General features: G+C 36.7%; 1 protein-coding gene and 1 long non-coding RNA gene across 3 annotated transcripts in view; one reads left to right on the top strand and one right to left on the bottom strand.

Moving 5' to 3' along the window:
- The window catches only part of Gal (beta-galactosidase), a 37312-nt gene that overhangs the window by 12260 nt on the left and 4247 nt on the right, over window positions 1-20805 (top strand). Inside the window, exons 6-20 of one of the 2 annotated variants that reach the window (XM_038013108.2) lie at window positions 98-192; window positions 909-1089; window positions 1819-2034; window positions 2615-2733; window positions 3500-3775; window positions 4335-4469; window positions 5229-5429; window positions 6161-6381; window positions 6654-6716; window positions 11468-11572; window positions 13588-13706; window positions 14462-14603; window positions 16239-16512; window positions 17213-17529; window positions 17615-20756. In XM_038013108.2, coding sequence (XP_037869036.1) covers window positions 98-192; window positions 909-1089; window positions 1819-2034; window positions 2615-2733; window positions 3500-3775; window positions 4335-4469; window positions 5229-5429; window positions 6161-6381; window positions 6654-6716; window positions 11468-11572; window positions 13588-13706; window positions 14462-14603; window positions 16239-16512; window positions 17213-17529; window positions 17615-20756 — 5606 coding nt within the window. Of the gene's footprint in view, window positions 1-97; window positions 193-908; window positions 1090-1818; window positions 2035-2614; window positions 2734-3499; window positions 3776-4334; window positions 4470-5228; window positions 5430-6160; window positions 6512-6653; window positions 6717-11467; window positions 11573-13587; window positions 13707-14461; window positions 14604-16238; window positions 16513-17212; window positions 17530-17614; window positions 20757-20805 lie in introns of those variants that run through there. The other variant, NM_001163901.1, reaches the window with a different exon arrangement.
- LOC134199535 (uncharacterized) lies at window positions 7580-11318 on the bottom strand. The gene is made up of 2 exons (XR_009974072.1): window positions 11214-11318; window positions 7580-7919 (listed from the first exon to the last, which is right to left on the bottom strand). It is a non-coding gene; the product is annotated as an uncharacterized LOC134199535 (long non-coding RNA).

Genomic DNA, 20805 nt, shown 5'->3' with positions numbered 1-20805 from the left:
TTATCGATTGAGGCACTACCAAGTCTGCCAGGTCAGCTAGTATTTTATAAAATAGTATAGGAAAGCGGTAGTGAAATATTTACTCTGCATCTTCCAGATTTCATCGCGGAGAGCGACATATGGCTGAAGAAACTATTCGAACAAGTCTCACATTTGTTATTCGGAAATGGTGGACCTATTATCTTAGTACAGGTGAACGATGTTTATTTTGAATTTTGAAATATGCTAATTAAATGCCGAAAAGCGTGACGTATTCAATCCGTGACCAGTCCAGACCAGTGATGTTGCTAACCGGATGGGCCAGAGTTTTTTCTCTACTGCTGATTAGCAACGACCTTCATGTTTAGCGAAACTAAATAAGCAAAGTTAATGAACCTGTCAGCTTTTTACCATCGCACGATCTGGCATCGGAATGCAATTCATCCCTACCACTTAAAATCGCTGCCCTGGGATGAACTTAATTCTACGGCAGGGGTTGCCAACAGATAGATCGCGATCGACCAGTTGATCGTGGCTATTAGTTCATCGACAAAAAATATAAATACATAGACCAGACTGCGCAACTTAATCACCAATTGCTGCTGCACGCATCATCTTCATCTTGTATCATTTGTTAATGACCATTACGTCACATTATTTATCCTCTCTTCAACACAATAGTTCTCTCTTATTATATGATTTCAGGTTTATTTTATTTTATTAATAAATGAAAATATACTACTTTTTTGTATACTGAACTACATTGTTTCATTAAATTTCAAGAAATGTCATTGGTAGTTCGCCGAGTGTTTCGTCAATAGACAGTAGATTTTGGTTCTAATCAAGTTGGCCACCCCTGCTCTACGGTATTCCTCGAACGCTCAAATGTTGATTTTTTTTAAATAATCAGCGTGACCAATTTCATTTAGGTGGAGAATGAATACGGCAGTTATGATAGCGACCTGGCATACAAGGAAAAGATGCGGGATCTGATAAGCGCCCACGTTGGGGATAAGGCTTTGCTATACACCACAGATGGACCGAGCCTAGTCGGCGCCGGCATGATCCCAGGAGTGCACGCCACCATCGACTTCGGCGTTACATCACAACGTGAGTTCAGTGTGCTTAGTGCGGGTTTTTTAACGTTCTCGATAGCGTAAAAGTTAACACCGCCCCTAGCGGCGAACGTAGGCAAACGTTCCAACCCATACAAATTTGAGTTAACTTTTACGCTATCGAGGACCTTAAAAAACTCGCACTAAGCACACTGTACTGAATTTAAAACCTAATATATTACGAATTGGCAAACTAATGAAATAACCGAAACGCATTACTGCTTCATGTCAGAAATAGGCACGGCGGGGGTTCGATTTTCGCGAGTTCTAGACAGAAAACTATTTTTACTGTTTAAACACATGTTTTTTTTTTTAATTGTGATTATATCATTTCCGACATTTCGTGGTCACAGACGATAGATCTGTAACCGTAAAGAATTCGAAGAATTTGTAATGGAATTATGACAATAGAAAGCACGAGATAATACTATAAAAGTAGTTTTAATTGTTGTGTTATGTCTTATGTTATTGTATGTAAAAAGAATTAAAAATACATTTTTGGGTTTACAACGGACCTCAGACAATTTCATCTTCGTGCTCGTTTTCGCCACGTTGTGATGTCCGCGTGCCGATAACGGCGCCCCTAGCGGCAAACGTAGGCAAACGTTACAACTCCATACAAATTCGAGTTAACTTTTACGCTATCGAGAACGTTAAAAAACTAGCACTAACTACGCAGTTCAATTCGAGAATTAGTTGGTATATTTGTGTCTTGTTTTCACAGCAACGGAGCAGTTCGACAGCCTGTTCCACCTGAGGCCGGCTCCCGGGCCGCTCATGAACTCCGAATTCTACCCGGGCTGGCTGACGCACTGGGGCGAGCGTATGGCGCGCGTCGGCACCAACGACATTGTGCTCACATTGCGTAACATGATCGTTAATAAAATACACGTCAATTTTTATGTATTCTTTGGTGGAAGTAATTTTGAGTTCACATCAGGTCAGTATTCGTGTTGATGGACGTGTACCGCGGTTTCGCTTGCTTTATAACTTTAATAAAAATAATATTAAGAAAGTACGTTCTCGTTCGTAAACTAAAAGTCAATTGGTAAATCTGTTTGTATAGACGCTGTTGTATTTTTAACCATTGATATTATTATGAGAATGTGTTGCCCAGGTTTTGTTAGAAATTTGACTCAAATCTGTTAAAATTGTTCTGCGTGATTGAGTAACACTCACGCAAATTATTACATCTATAAAAATGGTGCGCATACAATTTGGTGCACATGAAAGAAGTTAAACTTCTTTTGCGGTGTGTAGTATTGTTTTTCGTCCTTAAATAAAATTTCTCTTGTAATAAGGAATGCTGTGTATAAGAGAAACGACCTAGCTCGCTTTGTCCTCTCCCTCTCTACGGTCGAGTTGTTCGCGAGACGATGTGTCTATTTTCTCACTCTCGCTCTATGTAAATTGTATCTTTTCTCTCTAGCCGTAACGAATCCGTCTCGAGTTAAATTTTACTTACAACGCGTCTAAAGAAGTTTCGCTTCGTGTTTAACAATAAATTTAATAAATTTTAGGAGCGAATTTCGATGGAACGTACCAGCCCGACATAACCTCGTACGATTACGACGCTCCCCTCTCCGAAGCCGGCGACCCAACCCCAAAATATTACGCCATCAGAGAAACATTGAAACAGGTAACTATTTTATATAAATACATACTTTGTCCAATTTTACTTCATAATGGGAATAACCATAAAAAAAAATCTCAGAATAGAATAATTTTACACATTAACAAACAGCAGTGTGCTTTATTGTTACGTCAATATTGAACCAATACAAATGCAAAATTAAAATGGGCGGACTTATCACTGAAACCGAACTTTTCAAGACAAGCAACAGGTGCACATGAGATATATAAGAGGAAAGAAATTAACCGCGGTGTACCTATCAATGAAAATAAGACTATATAATTAAGTACATATATATCAAGAATATAATGATAGTTTTACTATTTTACTATCACTACGGTTCCCGGACACCGTCCTCGCCGAACTCGTCTCGAGTGCCGAGCTCACCTATATGTGTGCCAGTGTTTTTTTTTTGTTCAGGAGGAAATCGCCGGCCTTCCGCCCTCCACTAGGGATGGCGGGCGGAGTATGTCGGAATCGAACCGACTAAAACCTCCTGTCGCTTAACAACCAACGTCCAGACCTCGCATGAGATAGAACTCATGAAAAGGCAAAGGGGGAAAATGAAGTGCTTAGTGCGAAGCACATCTCTCCCGTCATCCTCCCCCTCGGGAGGGCCATTGTTAGCAACACTTTCGGTTTGAGCTCCGAAAGCTCACCTACACGATAGGGCAACGCTGATAATATAGCCTCTCAAGGCTATCAGCATAGGTAGGAAAAATAAAAGCTAATGCTTAATGTGTTTCAATTGGTTTTCAAACATTGATTACAGTTGAATTTCGTGGATGAGAAAATTGAGCCGCCACAGCCCAGCCCTAAAGGTCGGTATGGCGCCGTGCCCGTCGCAGCGAAACTCAGTATCATGTCCCCGAAGGGTCGCTGCGACTTGGGGAAACGATACGAGGACGTGTCGGGCGGAACTTTGCCGACTTTCGAAGAGTTGAGGCAACGGAGCGGCTTGGTTTTATACGAGACGACGCTCAACGAAACAGAGGGAGTCCTTGTCCTCAACAAGCCGCGCGACCTGGTCTTCGTCTTTGTGGATGGAGTAAGTCGCCACATACATTTTTAAATAAACATAAATAGGTAGGCAAAGACAAATTAGACATGTAACATTTTCTCTTTAATTTGTAGTTGTCAAACGTTTTTTTTTTAATTTACTTGTCTATAACGAGCTCTGGTGTTACCATACCAATAAAAAAATGGGAACTACCTTTAATCTAATTTTATAGGTTATAATTGTAATAAAAAAAAAACCAAACGAAAAAATATAATACACATAAAATATTTAAAAATATTACAAAAATATTCAAAAATTTAGATTCCATTCCATAGATGAAGACTAGTTTAATCAAAAACTCTAAAGAAAGATTCGCCTGTAAACTTAATGTCTAGTTGATGTAAATTTTCGAAGGTTGATTTTTCCGAATGTTTTTTGTGAAACATCATCCAAGATCTACATATTTACAGCAGGCATAATGACGTTTTCAGTCTGTAATTTCTTGTAAATAAATTTTTAAAAAGTTTTTAATACGAACACCACGGAATGTCGTCAGTATTCCTAATTACTGTTAACCTAAGTATAATATAATATTTCCTCTTAACAGAAACCACAAGGCGTATTGAGTCGGATGCACAAGAAATACCATTTGCGTATAAGTTCGACGGCCGGCAGTAAGCTGTCCCTCCTAGTCGAGAACCAAGGCCGTATTAATTACGGCACGCTACTACACGACCGTAAGGTAAGTTAACTAGGGACATTTGCTTTTGTATGGGGAAAAGTAACTATTTTTGCTATTACGGCATATCTGGTGTTAAGTGATTATTGGAGCCCATAATATAAATGCGTCTGCGTGTCGCTTGGATTTTTTACAATTTCGTGGGTGATGTTCTTAACGTGTAGCTTCTGTTTGCGCACGTTTAAGAACAAGATAGGCTACCATAGCCATATTAAAGCGCATGAGAGGCGTGGACATTAGCTTTTAAGTTATTGAACAGAAAAATTTGGTCGCCGTTGCCGTTGCTTGGAACCATGAAATGAACGCAGATTATAATTCGAGGGGTGAATGTAAAGTTGCAAAAATACCGTTTAAACTTTTACTCCTAAAATTGTTTGTGGGCTTTGATTTTTATTATTGTAGAAGACACACGGGATTCGAACACCGGCACAGTCGCATCGCTACATACGGGTACGCCGGACGTTTTATCCTTTAGGCCACGACGACTTCAGATCATCCTGATTACTCAAAATGTTTTTTTTAACATGCATTTACCAGCTTAGTCTTCGTCTATATATCTAGGCAACGGAGTCTTTGAACGTAATTTCCATCAACTTCACGACGCCCGATTTAATATGTAAATATTTGCACACGTATCGAGGACCGTTAGCAAAACAGTAATTTAATACTACTGATTTAAAAACTTTAGTTATTAAAATTAATTAATTAATTAAAAGAAAAAATATTATTGCGACTAGTTTTTAATCATGTTTTTCTTGGCAGGGAATTTTAAGTGAAGTTATTTACAACAATAAAGTTATTGGAGGCAAATGGAGTATTACTGGATATCCGCTAGAGACGGTTCAGTTTAACTCTTCTGTGAGCGAAGTTACCCAAGGCCCAACGTTTTATGAGGGTACATTTGTGTTACCAGAGGGTCAAAAACCATTGGATACGTTTTTGGATACTACGGGATGGGATAAGGTAAGTAAATGGCGATCTTGGGTACAGAACAACACAATGACGTGTCTGTTTCTGATATTGTAATAGGCAGGAGAGTTCACTGCCTCAAATCGGACGCACGAATGCTTCTCAACAGAAATGAGAAGCGTCAGGCGGACTCGCAAGACAACCTGAAGTCGTTACTATTCAAACTATTGTACTGAGACTATTGTGAGATTCATTTACGTCAATTTTATGACAATTCGAAAAAAAAAAAAAACATTATATTTTAATGCTTTAGTGTTGTCTATTAATATATACTGAGTGTTAGAAGACCGCTTCCGAAAACGAAGACAGACAATAGTAAACAAAGTAAATTCTGGGGAGCGCAGTATCAGCGCCGCGCCGGTGTGCGTGTAAAAGAAACGCCGTGCCCGGGCGTTCATTGATCCGAGCATCAGCTGTTTTTGATTTTGTGTTTCATTGCTGGTTTTTTTTTATAGTAAAGTAATTTATTTTTTATGAAACTATCATTTCATTTAGCTGTACTAACACGATGGAGCGTAAATAATGCTAATAAAACATTTTAAAAATATGTTTTATTTTTTAATTAGGATCGATTTTTTTTCGTCCCATCATCAAAAGTGTCATTAGTACTATTGTATGTCTCTTCGTTTTCGGAAGCGGTCTCCTGACACCAAGTACAGATCTAAGATTATTATAGATCAAAGATACATGCAGGTTTCATTTGAATTTAACTCGTTCTTGTTCAGGGCTACGTTTGGGTGAACGGTCACAATCTAGGACGGTACTGGCCCGGAGTCGGTCCCCAGGTCACTCTCTACGTCCCCGGAGTTTGGCTGCTCGAAGCGCCGCAACCGAACGTGCTACAAATACTTGAACTGAACAAACCTTCGGACAGCTCAACCATGGAGTTCATAGACAATCCTATTCTAAACCGGACTGGAAATTTACACGCGTGGAAGTTTCCTTAGCGGCGGACAAGTTACAGATTACGCTTATTTTTAAATAGCACACAGCCGTAATAATTATATTGTGTGTGCCTATCTACGTATATTCACAGAGTTTTGAATATCATTATATATTTTTTTAAAAACAAATTATAACGTTTATAAAAAACCTTGTTTTATTAATTTACTAACCGAAACATTAATTAGTCTAGTTCCATCATTTTCAAGAAATGGTAGGTTTAAGACGAGACTTTGGCAGGTATTCGAACCTTTGTGAATTCTTTTGTTAATTTAGTTTCATGTTTCTTCAAGTTCAAACTAATAGTAATGGCTTACTAACCGTTTATCATCTGCGAAAGTACGCGAATGTGGGACGATTAAACGCAATCGCTGAATGTGGCCTCTCGAGCTCTCCAATAAATTCACTGTAACTTAATCAGTAAATTCCCACCATTTTACTGAAACATTACTTCATTTCAACTCATTTCATTCAGTTTTAACTCAATGGATTACAACTGATGCCAAGCAATGGCAAGAAGCGATTGCCATACTGAAAAAAAGGGGAGAGATTTAAGTGTTTTACTCGTCGATATTTGAATATTGTGCTAACTACCGCCGAATTTTCTATAAATTTTATTATTGACATTCAACATTTTTTTATAAATAGAACTAGCTGTATCTTAAAGTCTGGCAGTTTATTTATCTTGGGCGTTTGTGTTCGCGATAAGAGAACTCCAGTTGCAAGCTCAATCACCAGTTAGCATTACAGTCCAGGGTATTTTGACAAACTGCAGAATTGTGTATTCGTGTATTATTGATATCCGCAATGTTCTCTTTAAAATTAAGCGAAATGTGTCTCTATATTATTTCTGACAGCCCAGAGTATAGACATCAGAATCCTGCAGGAGTATTCTACACCCGGCAAGTATTCTTCACGATGAAGGAAACTTGTAAAAAAAAAGTTGTGTAATAAAGATTTCAAGATTTTAATTACCTACGCTATTTGGTGGGATGTCTTGTTAGCTAGCACGGGTAGATATCGCCACCTAACTATTTCAGCCGCGAACAAGTTATACGTTTCCATTTGAAAGATGAACAGCTGTTATACTATACAATTAAGACTTAGACCTCAGTTTTTTGTGTGTAAAAAATCGAATAACGTCTAAACATTATGTGGGCCGAAAGCTTGATGGCCTATTCTATGTAACAAAAAAACACCTGTTATATGCATAATTGTATTGTAATTCAGGAAATTCAACACGGTAACCAGATATTCCTGGTAGGATTCACTATGTTTAAACATTGTTGAATTTATAAACACCATTCCTTATCTTCTCACAAAATCAGCTCGCTGAGTTTCTCTCCGGATCTTCTCAGCGGGTCGCGCTTCCGATCCGGTAGTAAATTCATTCTCGAAGCAGCTGTTTTGGAGTTGCTAGGTCTCCTTCGGAGGCGCTCGGGCAGCTGTTAGCAAATTCCCCCCCTCTTGGCTGAGCCTTTGCTCGCCCACCTGTTCTGGTGAAACTGGCAAGGCCTACGGGCTACGAGTAATCCTTCAATCCTAAAAAAACAACAGCAGTTAATGTTTTATTCTTTAAATTCAGACAATAATAGTGCCTCTTATACTCGTAATAATAAAAGGTTTGTTTTTCATTTGATTTTTGTTTTTTTATTCTTAGTTGTACCAGTCGAGATTTTCATGTTGGTTCTGTTTTTTTTCTTTTTCTCAGTGTTTGATTTTAATTATGCATGAAGCTTATGTAACTTTTCATTTTTATCCACGATTATCGGTGTGATGTTAAAACTAAAATAAACGAAATTAAAACAAAGATACTAATTCCAACTCCTGGAATTATAAAACATTGAAGTTTAATTCGACTACGTCTATTATATTTAAATTCTACAATTTCTACTCTGATTTTTATTAAAATACATACCTATTATGTTATATTGAGAATTAGGAAATTTCAACAAAACTTTTTGCACGCTAGATTAGATCCCTATAATAACCGGCAAACTTCTTGAGCATTGTTGACGTAGTGGGGGTAAGTTTGCGCATGGTACACTCACGTGCAAAAACATTACTTACTCTGCGTCATAATGCTATTAAATTATTAAAATCAACATATGTATTTATTTATATATTTATTAGAACATCAATAAAACATATAGGTTAACTAATATAATATTATAAAGAGGAAAGATTTGTTTGTTTGTTTGTTTCGAATAGGCTCCGAAACTACTAGACCGATTTGAAAAATTCTTTTTCCATTAGAAGTCGACATTGTCCCTGATGAACATGGGATACTTTTTAAAAAAAAAATTAATTTTTTTTTTTGCTTTCATGTGTGTTTTAATGTTTCCGAAGCGAAGCGAGGGCGGGTCGCTAGTAGGTTAATAATTGTAATAATTTAATCTTGGGGTAAAATAGATATTCCTTCTATTAAGTCAAAACTGAGCTGTTGCCAGGTCTTGGTTCAGTTAAAGCGAAGCTGGTATTTGTAATTTTTTTTTCGTTATCACAATCTTGACCATCATCATCATCACTGTTTTCATCACCCGAGTCGCTATAATCGTGATGAGTCGACATAGGGCTCATCGGCGTAGTTTACAACTCGGTCGATTCGGTCTTCTTTTTTGTCTATAATTAATTATTTTTTGAAGATATTCGATTCGTAGTAATCGAATGTTACTTTTTTCATTTACCAGCTTCCGATTATTTTCTGTTCTTTTTTTCCATCTGAAGCCTAGCTCTTTCATAATTCGTCGTAAGCTTCATTCCGAGCCATTAAAATTTATATCTTCTTTAAAATTTTCGAAGCCTTTCTACGGTACGGAGTTTCGCTGGTTGTTATGTAGTTATTATGATTACATCTTTTTATTACAGATTGAACGAAACTATCAATTCCGGTAACTTTCTTCTTCCCTGATCTTTTCTTACCCGGAGTCCGAAACACGGCGAGCAAGCCAGAGCCTTTAGCTTCGTTAATAATGCACCTAACAGTACTCACTGATGTTATTGTTGCTTCCGAAGTCTGTTTTAATTTTTCCATATCATTCTTCCCCTGTTTTATAATGAAGCAATATACGTCGTACACACATTTTCTACCCTTTCTTTTAAGTACTACACCAGTTTGTCATGGCATAGTGTATGTTTTATAAAAAATCAACAAACACTCAACAAATAGCAATGGCAACAAAGTCCACAAGCAATTATAACAAATAACTTAACGATTAATAACGATAGACTTTCCACTGTACGCAAGCGTACTTTTGGGAGCAAGCGGAATGAGGGCGCGGTGCGGGACGCAAGGTTCGACTGATCTACCAATAACGCGCTCGATACGATTTCCCCTGCCATCGCGCCTCACCCTCACCACCAAAGTGATCTAAAATTCTGTTCTGCGCAGTCAAGGTCATTTGCTCAAGAAGTTTGCCGATTACTATACCTAGCAGAACAACATTTCTCAACATAAAATACCTTTATACTTAGTCTGGCCATAAATACTGTTACAATTAAAAATATACAAAATATTACTTCTGAATTTGGAATCTGTCCTTTTTATATGATTGCTCATTGAGTTTTCTCATTTTGGCGCCAATACATTGTACAATATTTTGCGATATTAAAATGGAGTGGGGTGATAAAGAGAACCGAATCGCTGTGATTGCATTACACAAAGTAGGTATGGAGCCAAATGCAATTTTTAAAACTCTCCATACGCTTGGTATTAGTAAAATGTTTGTGTACCGGGCTATTAGGTGCAATGAGACCTCCTCTGTTTGTGACAGAAAAAGATCTGGCCGTCCACGTAGTGTTCGTACGAAAAAGGTGGTCAAAGCAGTAAGGGAAAGAATTCGAAGAAATCCTGTCCGAAAGCAAAAGATTTTATCTCGGGAGATGAAGATAGCACCTAGAACCATGTCGCGTATTTTAAAAGATGACTTAGGACTTGCAGCCTATAAGAGACGTACTGGTCATTTCTTAACTGATAATTTAAAAGAGAATAGGGTGGTAAAATCGAAACAACTACTGAAGCGGTACGCAAAGGGAGGTCATAGAAAATTTTTGTTTACGGATGAGATTTTTTTTACAATTGAGCAACATTTTAACAAACAAAATGACCGTATTTATGCTCAAAGCTCTAAGGAAGCTTCCCAATTAGTAGACAGAGTGCAACGTGGGCACTATCCGACTTCAGTGATGGTTTGGTGGGGTATTAGCTATGAAGGAGTGATCGAGCCATACTTTTGTGAAAAAGGTATCAAAACATCGGCACAAGTGTATCAAGATACCATTCTTGAGAAGGCAGTGAAGCCCCTTAACAGCACCATGTTCAATAATCAAGAATGGTCCTTCCAGCAGGATTCGGCGCCAGGTCATAAAGCTCGGTCTACGCAGTCTTGGTTGGAAACGAACGTTTCGGACTTCATCAGAGCTGAAAACTGACCGTCGTCTAGTCCCGATCTTAATCCGCTGGATTATGATTTATGGTCAGTTTTAGAGAGTGCGGCTTCTCTAAACGCCATGATAATTTGGAGTCCCTAAAACAATCCGTACGATTGGCAATGAAAAAATTTCCCATGGAAAGAGTGCGTGCTTCTATTGATAACTGGCCTCAACGTTTAAAGGACTGTATTGCAGCCAATGGAGACCACTTCGAATAAGCTTTTTATACTTTAAATTGTTTTACATTTATGTATTAAACTAACACACTGTAAAAGTAATAAATGTTATTTGCAATAGATTTTTTTATTTTATTGTAACAGTATTTATGGCCAGACTAAGTACATCTATGTTTATTGTCTATAAACCCTCAAAATTAAGTTTTTAGCACCTGTTAAGAAGGCCTACCTGGTACATATACATATAATCCTTATTTAACCCTTATTACCGTTATTCAAGTAGAAAAAAAAATTTTGAATCCACAAAACGGACAATCTTACCTGAACTAGCAATGGCCATGGAACATGAGACTCGATTGTTATCACAAAACTCGTAGCTAAGTTCGTTTTGTCTCGGTCAAGTTTGTGTGAAAGAGAAAAACTTATAGTTGTCCTGAGTGCGACTCTTTCGGTTCACAATTGATGGGTGGTTAAGGCGCAGTAATTGAACGCGGCAAACTGCCTGTCGTCGAGAAGACAGCGACAGCGTCGGACCGTTCGCGATCGGCCGAATTATAAACCACGTGGCCGGCTTCTAAACCTCAAAAAGTAAGTACTTTATAAATAAATAAATGAAATCGTATCGCTATTTAACTATAAGATGCAAATAAGACTCAACATTTCAATATTAAATTATGACAGTAAAGTCTGATATTTGAATCGTAATGAATTCATAAGTTTGTTGGTGAAACTTTTGAATGTTTTCAATAAAATCTGAACCTGTTCAAGTTGTGCTTTAAAAGATTTATATTTTATTACATAAAAAAATGAAGTGTTTAGCTCATGTCAAACTAAATAGATGTTCTAACAAAGCGAACAAAGCTAAAATATACAAAAAAACTGTGTTTGTAAATTAATTTTTGTTTATTTCATTTGTGGAAACATTCATAAGTTTCGAAATGAAAAAATAATATTATTATTAAGTAATTTAAAAGTCATCATCAAAACAATAACTAGGTAAGTATAGATCATATTTTAAACTAAAAACTCAATCGAAGGAATGCTCCCAATTCTAAACAATATTCAATATTTACACTGATATAAAGCATAGCACTTCCGAATTTTTATGAGGTCATATTAATATCTGTTCATTGACCTGTTTTGATTGGGTAAACCGTTAACAAAATAAACAATCGTAACAGACTGTTATGCGATATCTGTGGTTTCAAATGAATTTTATTAAGGAAAGTATACGTGTTTGAATTACTTACATACCTAGAAAACTTACACGGGTTTCGTACTTAGGTTGCACTTCATATCCAAATGAGTTTTCCAATCCAATTACTCTAAAATGAGTGTTGTTCCGATAAATCTGAAATAGTATAACATTTTAATAAATCTGAAAGGCAGTCTGGCTCACGACCGATGTAGCGTGTGTAGGATTCACCGGAGCTCTTAATATACATATAACAACAAGTAGGTATTAAGTTTTAATTAGAAATAAGTGAAAAATACTTGTTCATCTATAATATTTATACTATTCGAATACTGCTCATTATACTTTCAAATTCACAACGATTGAAGAACGTTGTTTAATTTTGAAGCGGTTGTGGAATAGCCACTATACAATACTAAACTTGTATCTTGTCCGGGATAAATGGCAACGTCTATTGTCGGAGGCCAAGACCCACTTCGACGAGACGGTGACCGGTGCCTGTGGTACCTAAAAGCACTGTTAATGGATCGGGAGGATCCGTAATGACGTGTTTTGGGCGACGTCGACTATTTACCATTCGGTCTACAGGATCGGGTATGTAATTCCCAGCGGCCACGACAAGAGGGTTTTCATGTCGTGCCACCTTTTCAAAGTGGCGTAATGATGCCGACTGGAGATACTGACTGACTGAGTTAAGCTCCAGGTCATCATGGAGATCCACTTTCCTTAGGAACCATGGTCGGCTCCACTTAACACCACTAAACTCAGAGTGGGCCGTAAGTTTGTTCACCCATCTGAGTAATTAAAAAACAATAACAAACCATAGATTAGAGGATCTTAAAGTTACTGCTACTCTTACTCTATATGATCTGTGCGTATTAATACCATCAACAGAATGTTGTCCTAAACCTCACTCCTTTATTTATCTCTCGATTATTAACGGTAAGTAGTACTGCAATCCCGTACTGGTTCGTATGACGTGGTACTACCGTTCTATTTCTGCCCTAAGCAATCAAGCCAATGTTCCAAGGCAACTGAATTTCCGACACCACGTCTCAATGTGGGCAACGGCATTCACTTCCAGTATATATTATTATATATGAGTTCAGTGCTCTCAGAATAATCTCTGCTCGTCTATGAGAAATAACGATTCGTTAGGATTGAATTTACAATAAGTTAGGTATTAGAGATAAAATGACTAACATTAATTACTATGCTGTTATTATTATGACCATATTTATTGATTGTCCGCTTATGTCGTGCTTTTGTCATTTAAATGCGTTGCATTAAAAAAAATCAAATTTTAAAATTGATCATTAGATACTTGTTGTGCGTATGGAGTTAAGATAGACCCCACATTTTGATCGTGATAATTTATTTTTAAGTGAATTTCCTGATAAAATTTTAGAATGGAAAATGATGATTTGAGCTGCGACTTAGGCCCGCTGTGTTGCCTTGTGCTGGAGGATGGAACTATACTTCATGGTAGGAGCTTTGGTGCTCAAGTGCCCGTTGAAGGCGAAGTTGGTAAGAAATTACAGTAAAGTGGATTAAGGAGTTAGACATTGATCTCTGAAATATTTATAAAACACAATTGCATTTAGGAACAAAGTAGGACAACACAACCTGTGGTAAAAGTTGAATGGTAAAAATAATAACCTAAGGAAAAATCGTTATGTCCCCTTTATGCGATTTTAGATCTCTCCCCTTGTCTCTCTCCCTCTCACTCTCTAGAGTGTGTATATTATTGCGAGTTTCGTTAATAAACTTAATATTTTATTTAAATTATTTTAAATAATTATAATTGACTATTTGATATCAAGTTCTGAAACAGGAATACTTATCTTAAAATATTTAAATGTTTGTTTTTCGATTAATAAATACATATTACATTTGTATAGGAACTTCATTTATGATTGCGCACCTTTTGTTTTTACTATCAAATTTGATGTACAATTTAATAAATAAATATTTCACAATGTGGTTTTTATAGTTAAATTTTATCATTTAACCACAATGACCCATGACGAAGTTTCAATATCATATTCATAAAATTGCGTAACTACTGCTGCGGATACGTTTCGGTCCCACCATCGCTGCATCGTTTGCCTAAATTTTATAAAGGCATTGATCTGAAATGTAAGATAGAAATAAAATAAAGGGAATAATTAGGGCTCAGGGATAATTCGTACACTGTGAACAATAAGATCGACAGTCTATCTCTACTTTAAAAAAATACTCTCTATTGTATTTTATTTAGTTCATCGCCAATGACATTTCAGTTTTTCAAACGGGCATGGTAGGATATCCGGAATCCCTGACAGATCCGTCGTACAACGCACAACTACTGGTGTTAACTTATCCTCTCATTGGAAACTATGGAGTTCCGGATGAGAATGACCGAGACGAACACGGTATTAGCAGGTAAAAATATATTGAATTATATCGAGGGGTGACAGGCTATTTGATTTAAGCGATATTTCACTTAATACGCGACATTTATCTTTGTAAATAAAGGTCTTACTGGTGGTAGGACCTCTTGTGAGTGCACACGGGTAGGTACCACCACCCCGCCTATTTCTGCCGTGAAGCAGCCGTTGTAACTATACTGAGACCTTAGAACTTATATCTCAAGGTGGGTGGCGCATTTACGTTGTAGATGTCTATGGGCTCCAGTAACCACTTAACACCAGGTTGGCTGTGAACTCGTCCAACCAGTTAAGAAAAAAAAAAGTCCGTTTTATTTGGTATTAGTATCAGCAATTCGATGTTTCTAGTTGAACTTCAATTGTGTTTAACTCATTCAAATAGCCGAAGAAGTTTTTTGTCATGATTATTTTTCCAAAATTTTAAACTTTAAATGGCTTTTCTGTAAGGTTGCAAAAATGTCGCTTTAACACTAATGAATATATACAATTAATTAAGTAGTTATTGTTACACGTCGGCAGTATCGGTTTGAAGTGCAGAAAAAAAAACAATAAATAATAGTTTAAAAAAACTAACAAAATACGCTTTTATAGAAAATCCAACTAAAAATTGAAAATAAATTTTAATAAATTTGAATTAAAAATAGTGCAAGAAAAAATGATTTTATTGTAAAAAAGCGTGGTCCTTAATAAGTATACCAAATTTCGAGTTAATCCGACGTTTTGAAGGGGGTCAAAATCATGTTCAAAGATTCCGTTACAAACATACATACGTCTGAAGCTAATAAAAGCGTATTAAAAATAACTTTTCTAGGGAACTGCAATTTAAAGGATTAAAATTTTCCATGTTCTTAACTTTAATAGAATTTTTTTAGTTCTTTATCTATAAGAACACCTTACATATTCAGTTTGATGTGTTTGATTATTTAGAACATTGTACATTTTGATATTAATACTTACACAAAGTGATGATTTTGGACATTGTATTTCAGATCTAATCAGATCAATTGTCTTTTTGTTATCAACATTAGAGATAAATAGGACGTCGAAGAGTACCTAAATTGAAAGAGCGACTAAACTTCGTTCGATAATATATACAATAAGATACATTTATGACGGTGCATTCAATGCCGGAAATTGCAATTTTTTTTTTAGTGTTACGTGTGATATAAGTTAACCATAGAATTCACATAGCAAATTTATATTCATAAATATATTATTTTACAATCGTTATGTACGCCGCGATTAATATCTATCCCGAAATTATTCTTGTCCACCGAATGTTTATGTGAAAGAGATCGCTCTTAGCGATAAAACCGCCCGTTGTACTTTTGTATTTAATGTTTTGCGTTTGTGTTTATTTTGGTGCACAATAAAGCATATTCTATATAATACTAATATGAAACTATGTAAATACTGTGTAAATGTATCATGCGTTGTGAACGAAACTAAAGTGTTAGAATTATTGGATTTGATTTCGTAATTAAAAATAATAGCACAAAAAATGATTAGATGATCGTTTTAATTGAATTAACGAATTGTTTATTACAGTAGTTCTAGTACTATATAATTTTGTAATCTATGTCCAATTGCGTGCTCTGTATACAATTTTCAAACCATTTTTTTTTTTTAGGTGGTTTGAATCCGACCGTATTTGGGCAGCTGGTTTGATAGTGGGGGAAGTCAGCAAACGTGCTTATCATTGGCGTGCCAAATGTTCCATAGGAGCATGGCTAGCCCAGCATCGGGTCCCTGGTATATGTGACATTGATACACGCGCTCTAACTTGCCGTCTCAGAGAAGGTATAACTCTCGGGAAAATCATACAAGGCTTACCGCCGTCTACTCCACTTCCACCGTTCACAGATCCGAACTTACGAAACTTAGTTGCCGAAGTGTCAATTAAGGTAATTTACTAGTCTAGTTAAACAAGAATTAACTTCCTTATTCGTGGCTTGCAGAAAATTTTTCCCTACCTAATCGTTGTTATCCTAAGGGGCTATTCCAAATACACGCGGACCTGTAGGTGAGCTCACGGGCTCAACCTAAGAGAATTGCTAATACTCACTCACCCTAGCAAGAGGAGGAGACGAAACCACTTACCGTCAGGTGGGCCGTCGGCTCGTCTGCCTACAAGGACAATAAAAAAATAGATTGTCAGCTCGTACACCCATTTAAAGAATAACAAAAAAGGTCATGGTACTTTTGCAAAGGTCACCCGTTGCTGATTACGAGTATTATTATAAAAACAAATTATATATTAATCAAAATTGTTAACATGCCATTCACCGATAAAGAATCAAATTTTTGTGAAACCTGTGAATTCTGATTGTGGGAATCGTTTATCAGTTAGATTAAAACTGTTTGAAGGGAAACCATTTTTCGCATAACAACAACTGAACCGTTTTCCATTATGCCAAAGAACATAACATAAAACTGACTTCAAATAAAACCAGTTTAATTATGATGATTGTCAGAGTGACGACAGACAGACTATAATCTACGCGTGTACACGTATGTGTCCAGCTCGTAGTGTCCAGCACAATCCTTGATGTGTGTGTGGGAATGTTCTGTAATAATTTATATTGAATTTTATGTTATTTTCAGCAACCACGAGTTTTTAATAAAAATGGAGAGATAACAATTTTGGCAATCGACTGCGGTTCAAAATACAATCAAATTAGATGTTTTATCAAAAGGAACGCGAAAGTCGTTCTAGTACCGTGGGACTACAAGCCCAACCCAAATGAATACGATGGCTTGTTCATAAGCAACGGGCCAGGCGATCCGGAAATTTGCAAAAAAGTTGTAGAAAACTTACAATTTGTTATGAAAAATCAAAATATTGTAAAACCTATCTTTGGTATTTGTCTAGGACATCAACTATTATCTACCGCAGCGGGGTGCAAAACTTACAAGACCAAGTGAGTCATTAGATGAATTTTCAATCTCAAATCAATAATAATACTAAACCTAGAACTTACATTTTATTTTATAATTCTTTTACAGATATGGCAACCGTGGTCACAACTTGCCGTGTACTCACAGTTCCACTGGCAGATGTTTCATGACTTCGCAGAACCATGGCTACGCCGTCGATACCGATTCTTTGCCTGAAGGATGGAAAGTTTTGTTCACCAATGAAAATGATAAGACTAACGAAGGAATCATTCACAAGTCTGCGCCTTATTTCAGCGTTCAATTTCATCCTGAACACACTGCGGGCCCTACGGATTTAGAGTTTTTGTTTGACATTTTTGTTGATGCAGTTAAAAGTTATAAAAATAACGTAAATTGTGTTATAGATGAAATGATAAATGAAAAATTGAAATTTATTCCAACAATTCACGATAGACCGAAAAAAGTATTAATCCTAGGCTCCGGAGGCTTATCAATAGGACAAGCCGGAGAGTTCGATTATTCAGGTTCGCAAGGCGTGAAGGCTATGCAAGAAGAAAAAATTCTAACAGTTCTTATAAATCCTAACATTGCCACTGTACAAACTTCTAAAGGTTTGGCGGATAAAGTTTACTTTTTACCTATAACTCCTGAATATGTAGAACAAGTCATAAAAGCAGAAAGACCAACGGGGATTTTGCTCACTTTTGGCGGACAAACTGCACTAAATTGCGGAGTGGAACTACAAAAATCTAAAATATTTGAAAAATATAATGTCAGCGTTTTAGGCACACCCATTCAGTCGATAGTTGATACTGAAGATAGGAAGATATTTGCAGAGAAAATCAATGCGATAGGAGAAAAAGTGGCACCAAGTGCAGCAGTAACATCAGTCGAAGAAGCACTCGAAGCAGCTCTGCAAATCGGGTATCCGGTGATGGCTCGCTCAGCCTTTTCCTTGGGAGGATTAGGCTCTGGTTTTGCGAACAATGAAGATGAACTCAAAACATTAGCTCACCAAGCTCTTTCACATTCCGATCAACTCGTTATTGACAAATCTTTGAAGGGGTGGAAAGAAGTTGAATACGAAGTCGTAAGAGACGCTTATGATAACTGCATAACTGTTTGTAATATGGAAAACGTTGACCCATTAGGTATACACACTGGAGAATCTATAGTAGTAGCGCCAAGTCAAACTTTGTCTAATAGAGAGTATTATATGCTTCGAAATACGGCTATAAAAGTTATACGACATTTTGGTATAGTCGGCGAATGTAATATACAATACGCTTTAAACCCGAATTCTGAAGAATTTTACATTATTGAAGTAAATGCAAGACTTTCGAGGAGCTCAGCATTAGCCAGTAAAGCAACAGGTTATCCATTAGCATATGTGGCTGCAAAATTAGCTCTCGGAATATCCTTGCCTGTTATCAAAAATTCGGTTACTGGAGTAACCACAGCCTGTTTTGAACCAAGTTTGGACTACTGTGTTGTTAAAATCCCAAGATGGGACCTCGCCAAATTTAACAAAGTGAGTACGAAAATTGGAAGCTCTATGAAAAGTGTTGGGGAAGTCATGTCTATCGGCAGGACTTTCGAAGAAGCATTCCAAAAAGCTTTGCGGATGGTTGACGAGAATGTAAATGGTTTTGATCCGAACATCAAAAAAGTAAACGAAAATGAGTTAAAGGAACCAACAGATAAACGTATGTTTGTGTTGGCTGCAGCCTTAAAGAACGGATTTAGTGTTGAAAAGTTGTATGAGTTGACTAAAATAGACAAATGGTTCTTAGAAAAGTTTAAGAACATTATTGACTATTACAAAACTCTTGAAAAATTAGATTCTGGAACAATTACATCTGACATTTTAAAGCAAGCTAAAAAAATGGGATTCTCTGATAAACAAATTGCTTCTGCAATAAAGAGTACTGAAGTAGCGATCCGTAAATTAAGAGAAGAATTCAAAATAACACCATTTGTTAAACAAATAGATACAGTTGCTGCGGAGTGGCCAGCTACTACCAACTATTTGTATTTAACCTACAATGGAAGCACACATGACATTGAATTTCCGGGAGAATTCGTTATGGTTTTAGGTTCAGGGGTGTATAGAATAGGAAGTTCGGTAGAGTTCGATTGGTGTGCCGTAGGATGTCTCAGGGAATTAAGAAATCAAGGTAAAAAAACAATAATGATAAATTACAATCCTGAAACAGTTAGTACTGATTATGACATGAGCGATCGTCTCTATTTTGAGGAAATATCATTTGAAGTTGTAATGGATATTTATGATATTGAAAGACCTAGTGGTGTAATATTGTCTATGGGGGGACAGCTACCAAATAATATTGCTATGGACCTTCATAGGCAACAAGCAAAAATATTAGGTACATCGCCGGACATGATTGATGGCGCTGAAAACAGGTTTAAATTTTCGAGAATGTTAGACCGGAAAGGTATTATGCAACCAAGGTGGAAAGAACTTACGGATTTAGAATCGGCTATTGGATTTTGTGAGGAAGTGGGATACCCATGCTTAGTGCGTCCATCGTACGTTTTAAGCGGTGCTGCAATGAATGTGGCTAATTCTCATCAAGAGTTAGAAACATATTTGAAATCTGCAAGTCAGTTAAGTAAAGAACATCCAGTAGTAATTTCTAAATTCATTATGGATGCAAAAGAAATAGACGTAGACGTTGTAGCAGCTGATGGAATAATTTATTGCATGGCTGTTTCCGAACATGTTGAAAACGCCGGTGTGCACTCTGGAGACGCAACCCTAGTAACCCCGCCACAGGATATTAACAACGAAACTTTAGAAAAGATAAAAGAAATATCTGGAATCATAGCTGAAACTTTAGACGTAACTGGTCCATTTAATATGCAACTGATAGCAAAAGATAATGACCTAAAAGTTATCGAATGCAACGTTAGGGTATCGAGATCTTTTCCATTTGTGTCTAAAACATTAGATCATGATTTTGTGGCAATGGCCACTAAAATTATTCTGGGACTACCAGTTGAACCGGCTAATGTGATGGCGGGATGTGGAAAGGTTGGAGTAAAAGTTCCACAATTTTCATTTTCAAGACTGGCCGGTGCAGACGTTACATTAGGTGTGGAAATGGCATCTACTGGAGAAGTTGCATGTTTTGGAGAAAATCGATACGAGGCATACTTAAAATCGTTAATGAGTACAGGCTTCAGGATTCCAAAAAAAGCTATTTTATTGTCTATAGGAACATTCAAGGTACATAAAGCTTATAATATACAAAAACTATTGTTATCCTAACCACTTA

Source organism: Bombyx mori, chromosome 10, assembly GCF_030269925.1.
Source record: "Bombyx mori chromosome 10, ASM3026992v2".
NCBI classification, from domain to species: Eukaryota; Metazoa; Arthropoda; class Insecta; order Lepidoptera; family Bombycidae; genus Bombyx; species Bombyx mori.
This window is presented reverse-complemented; position numbering and strand designations above follow the sequence as displayed.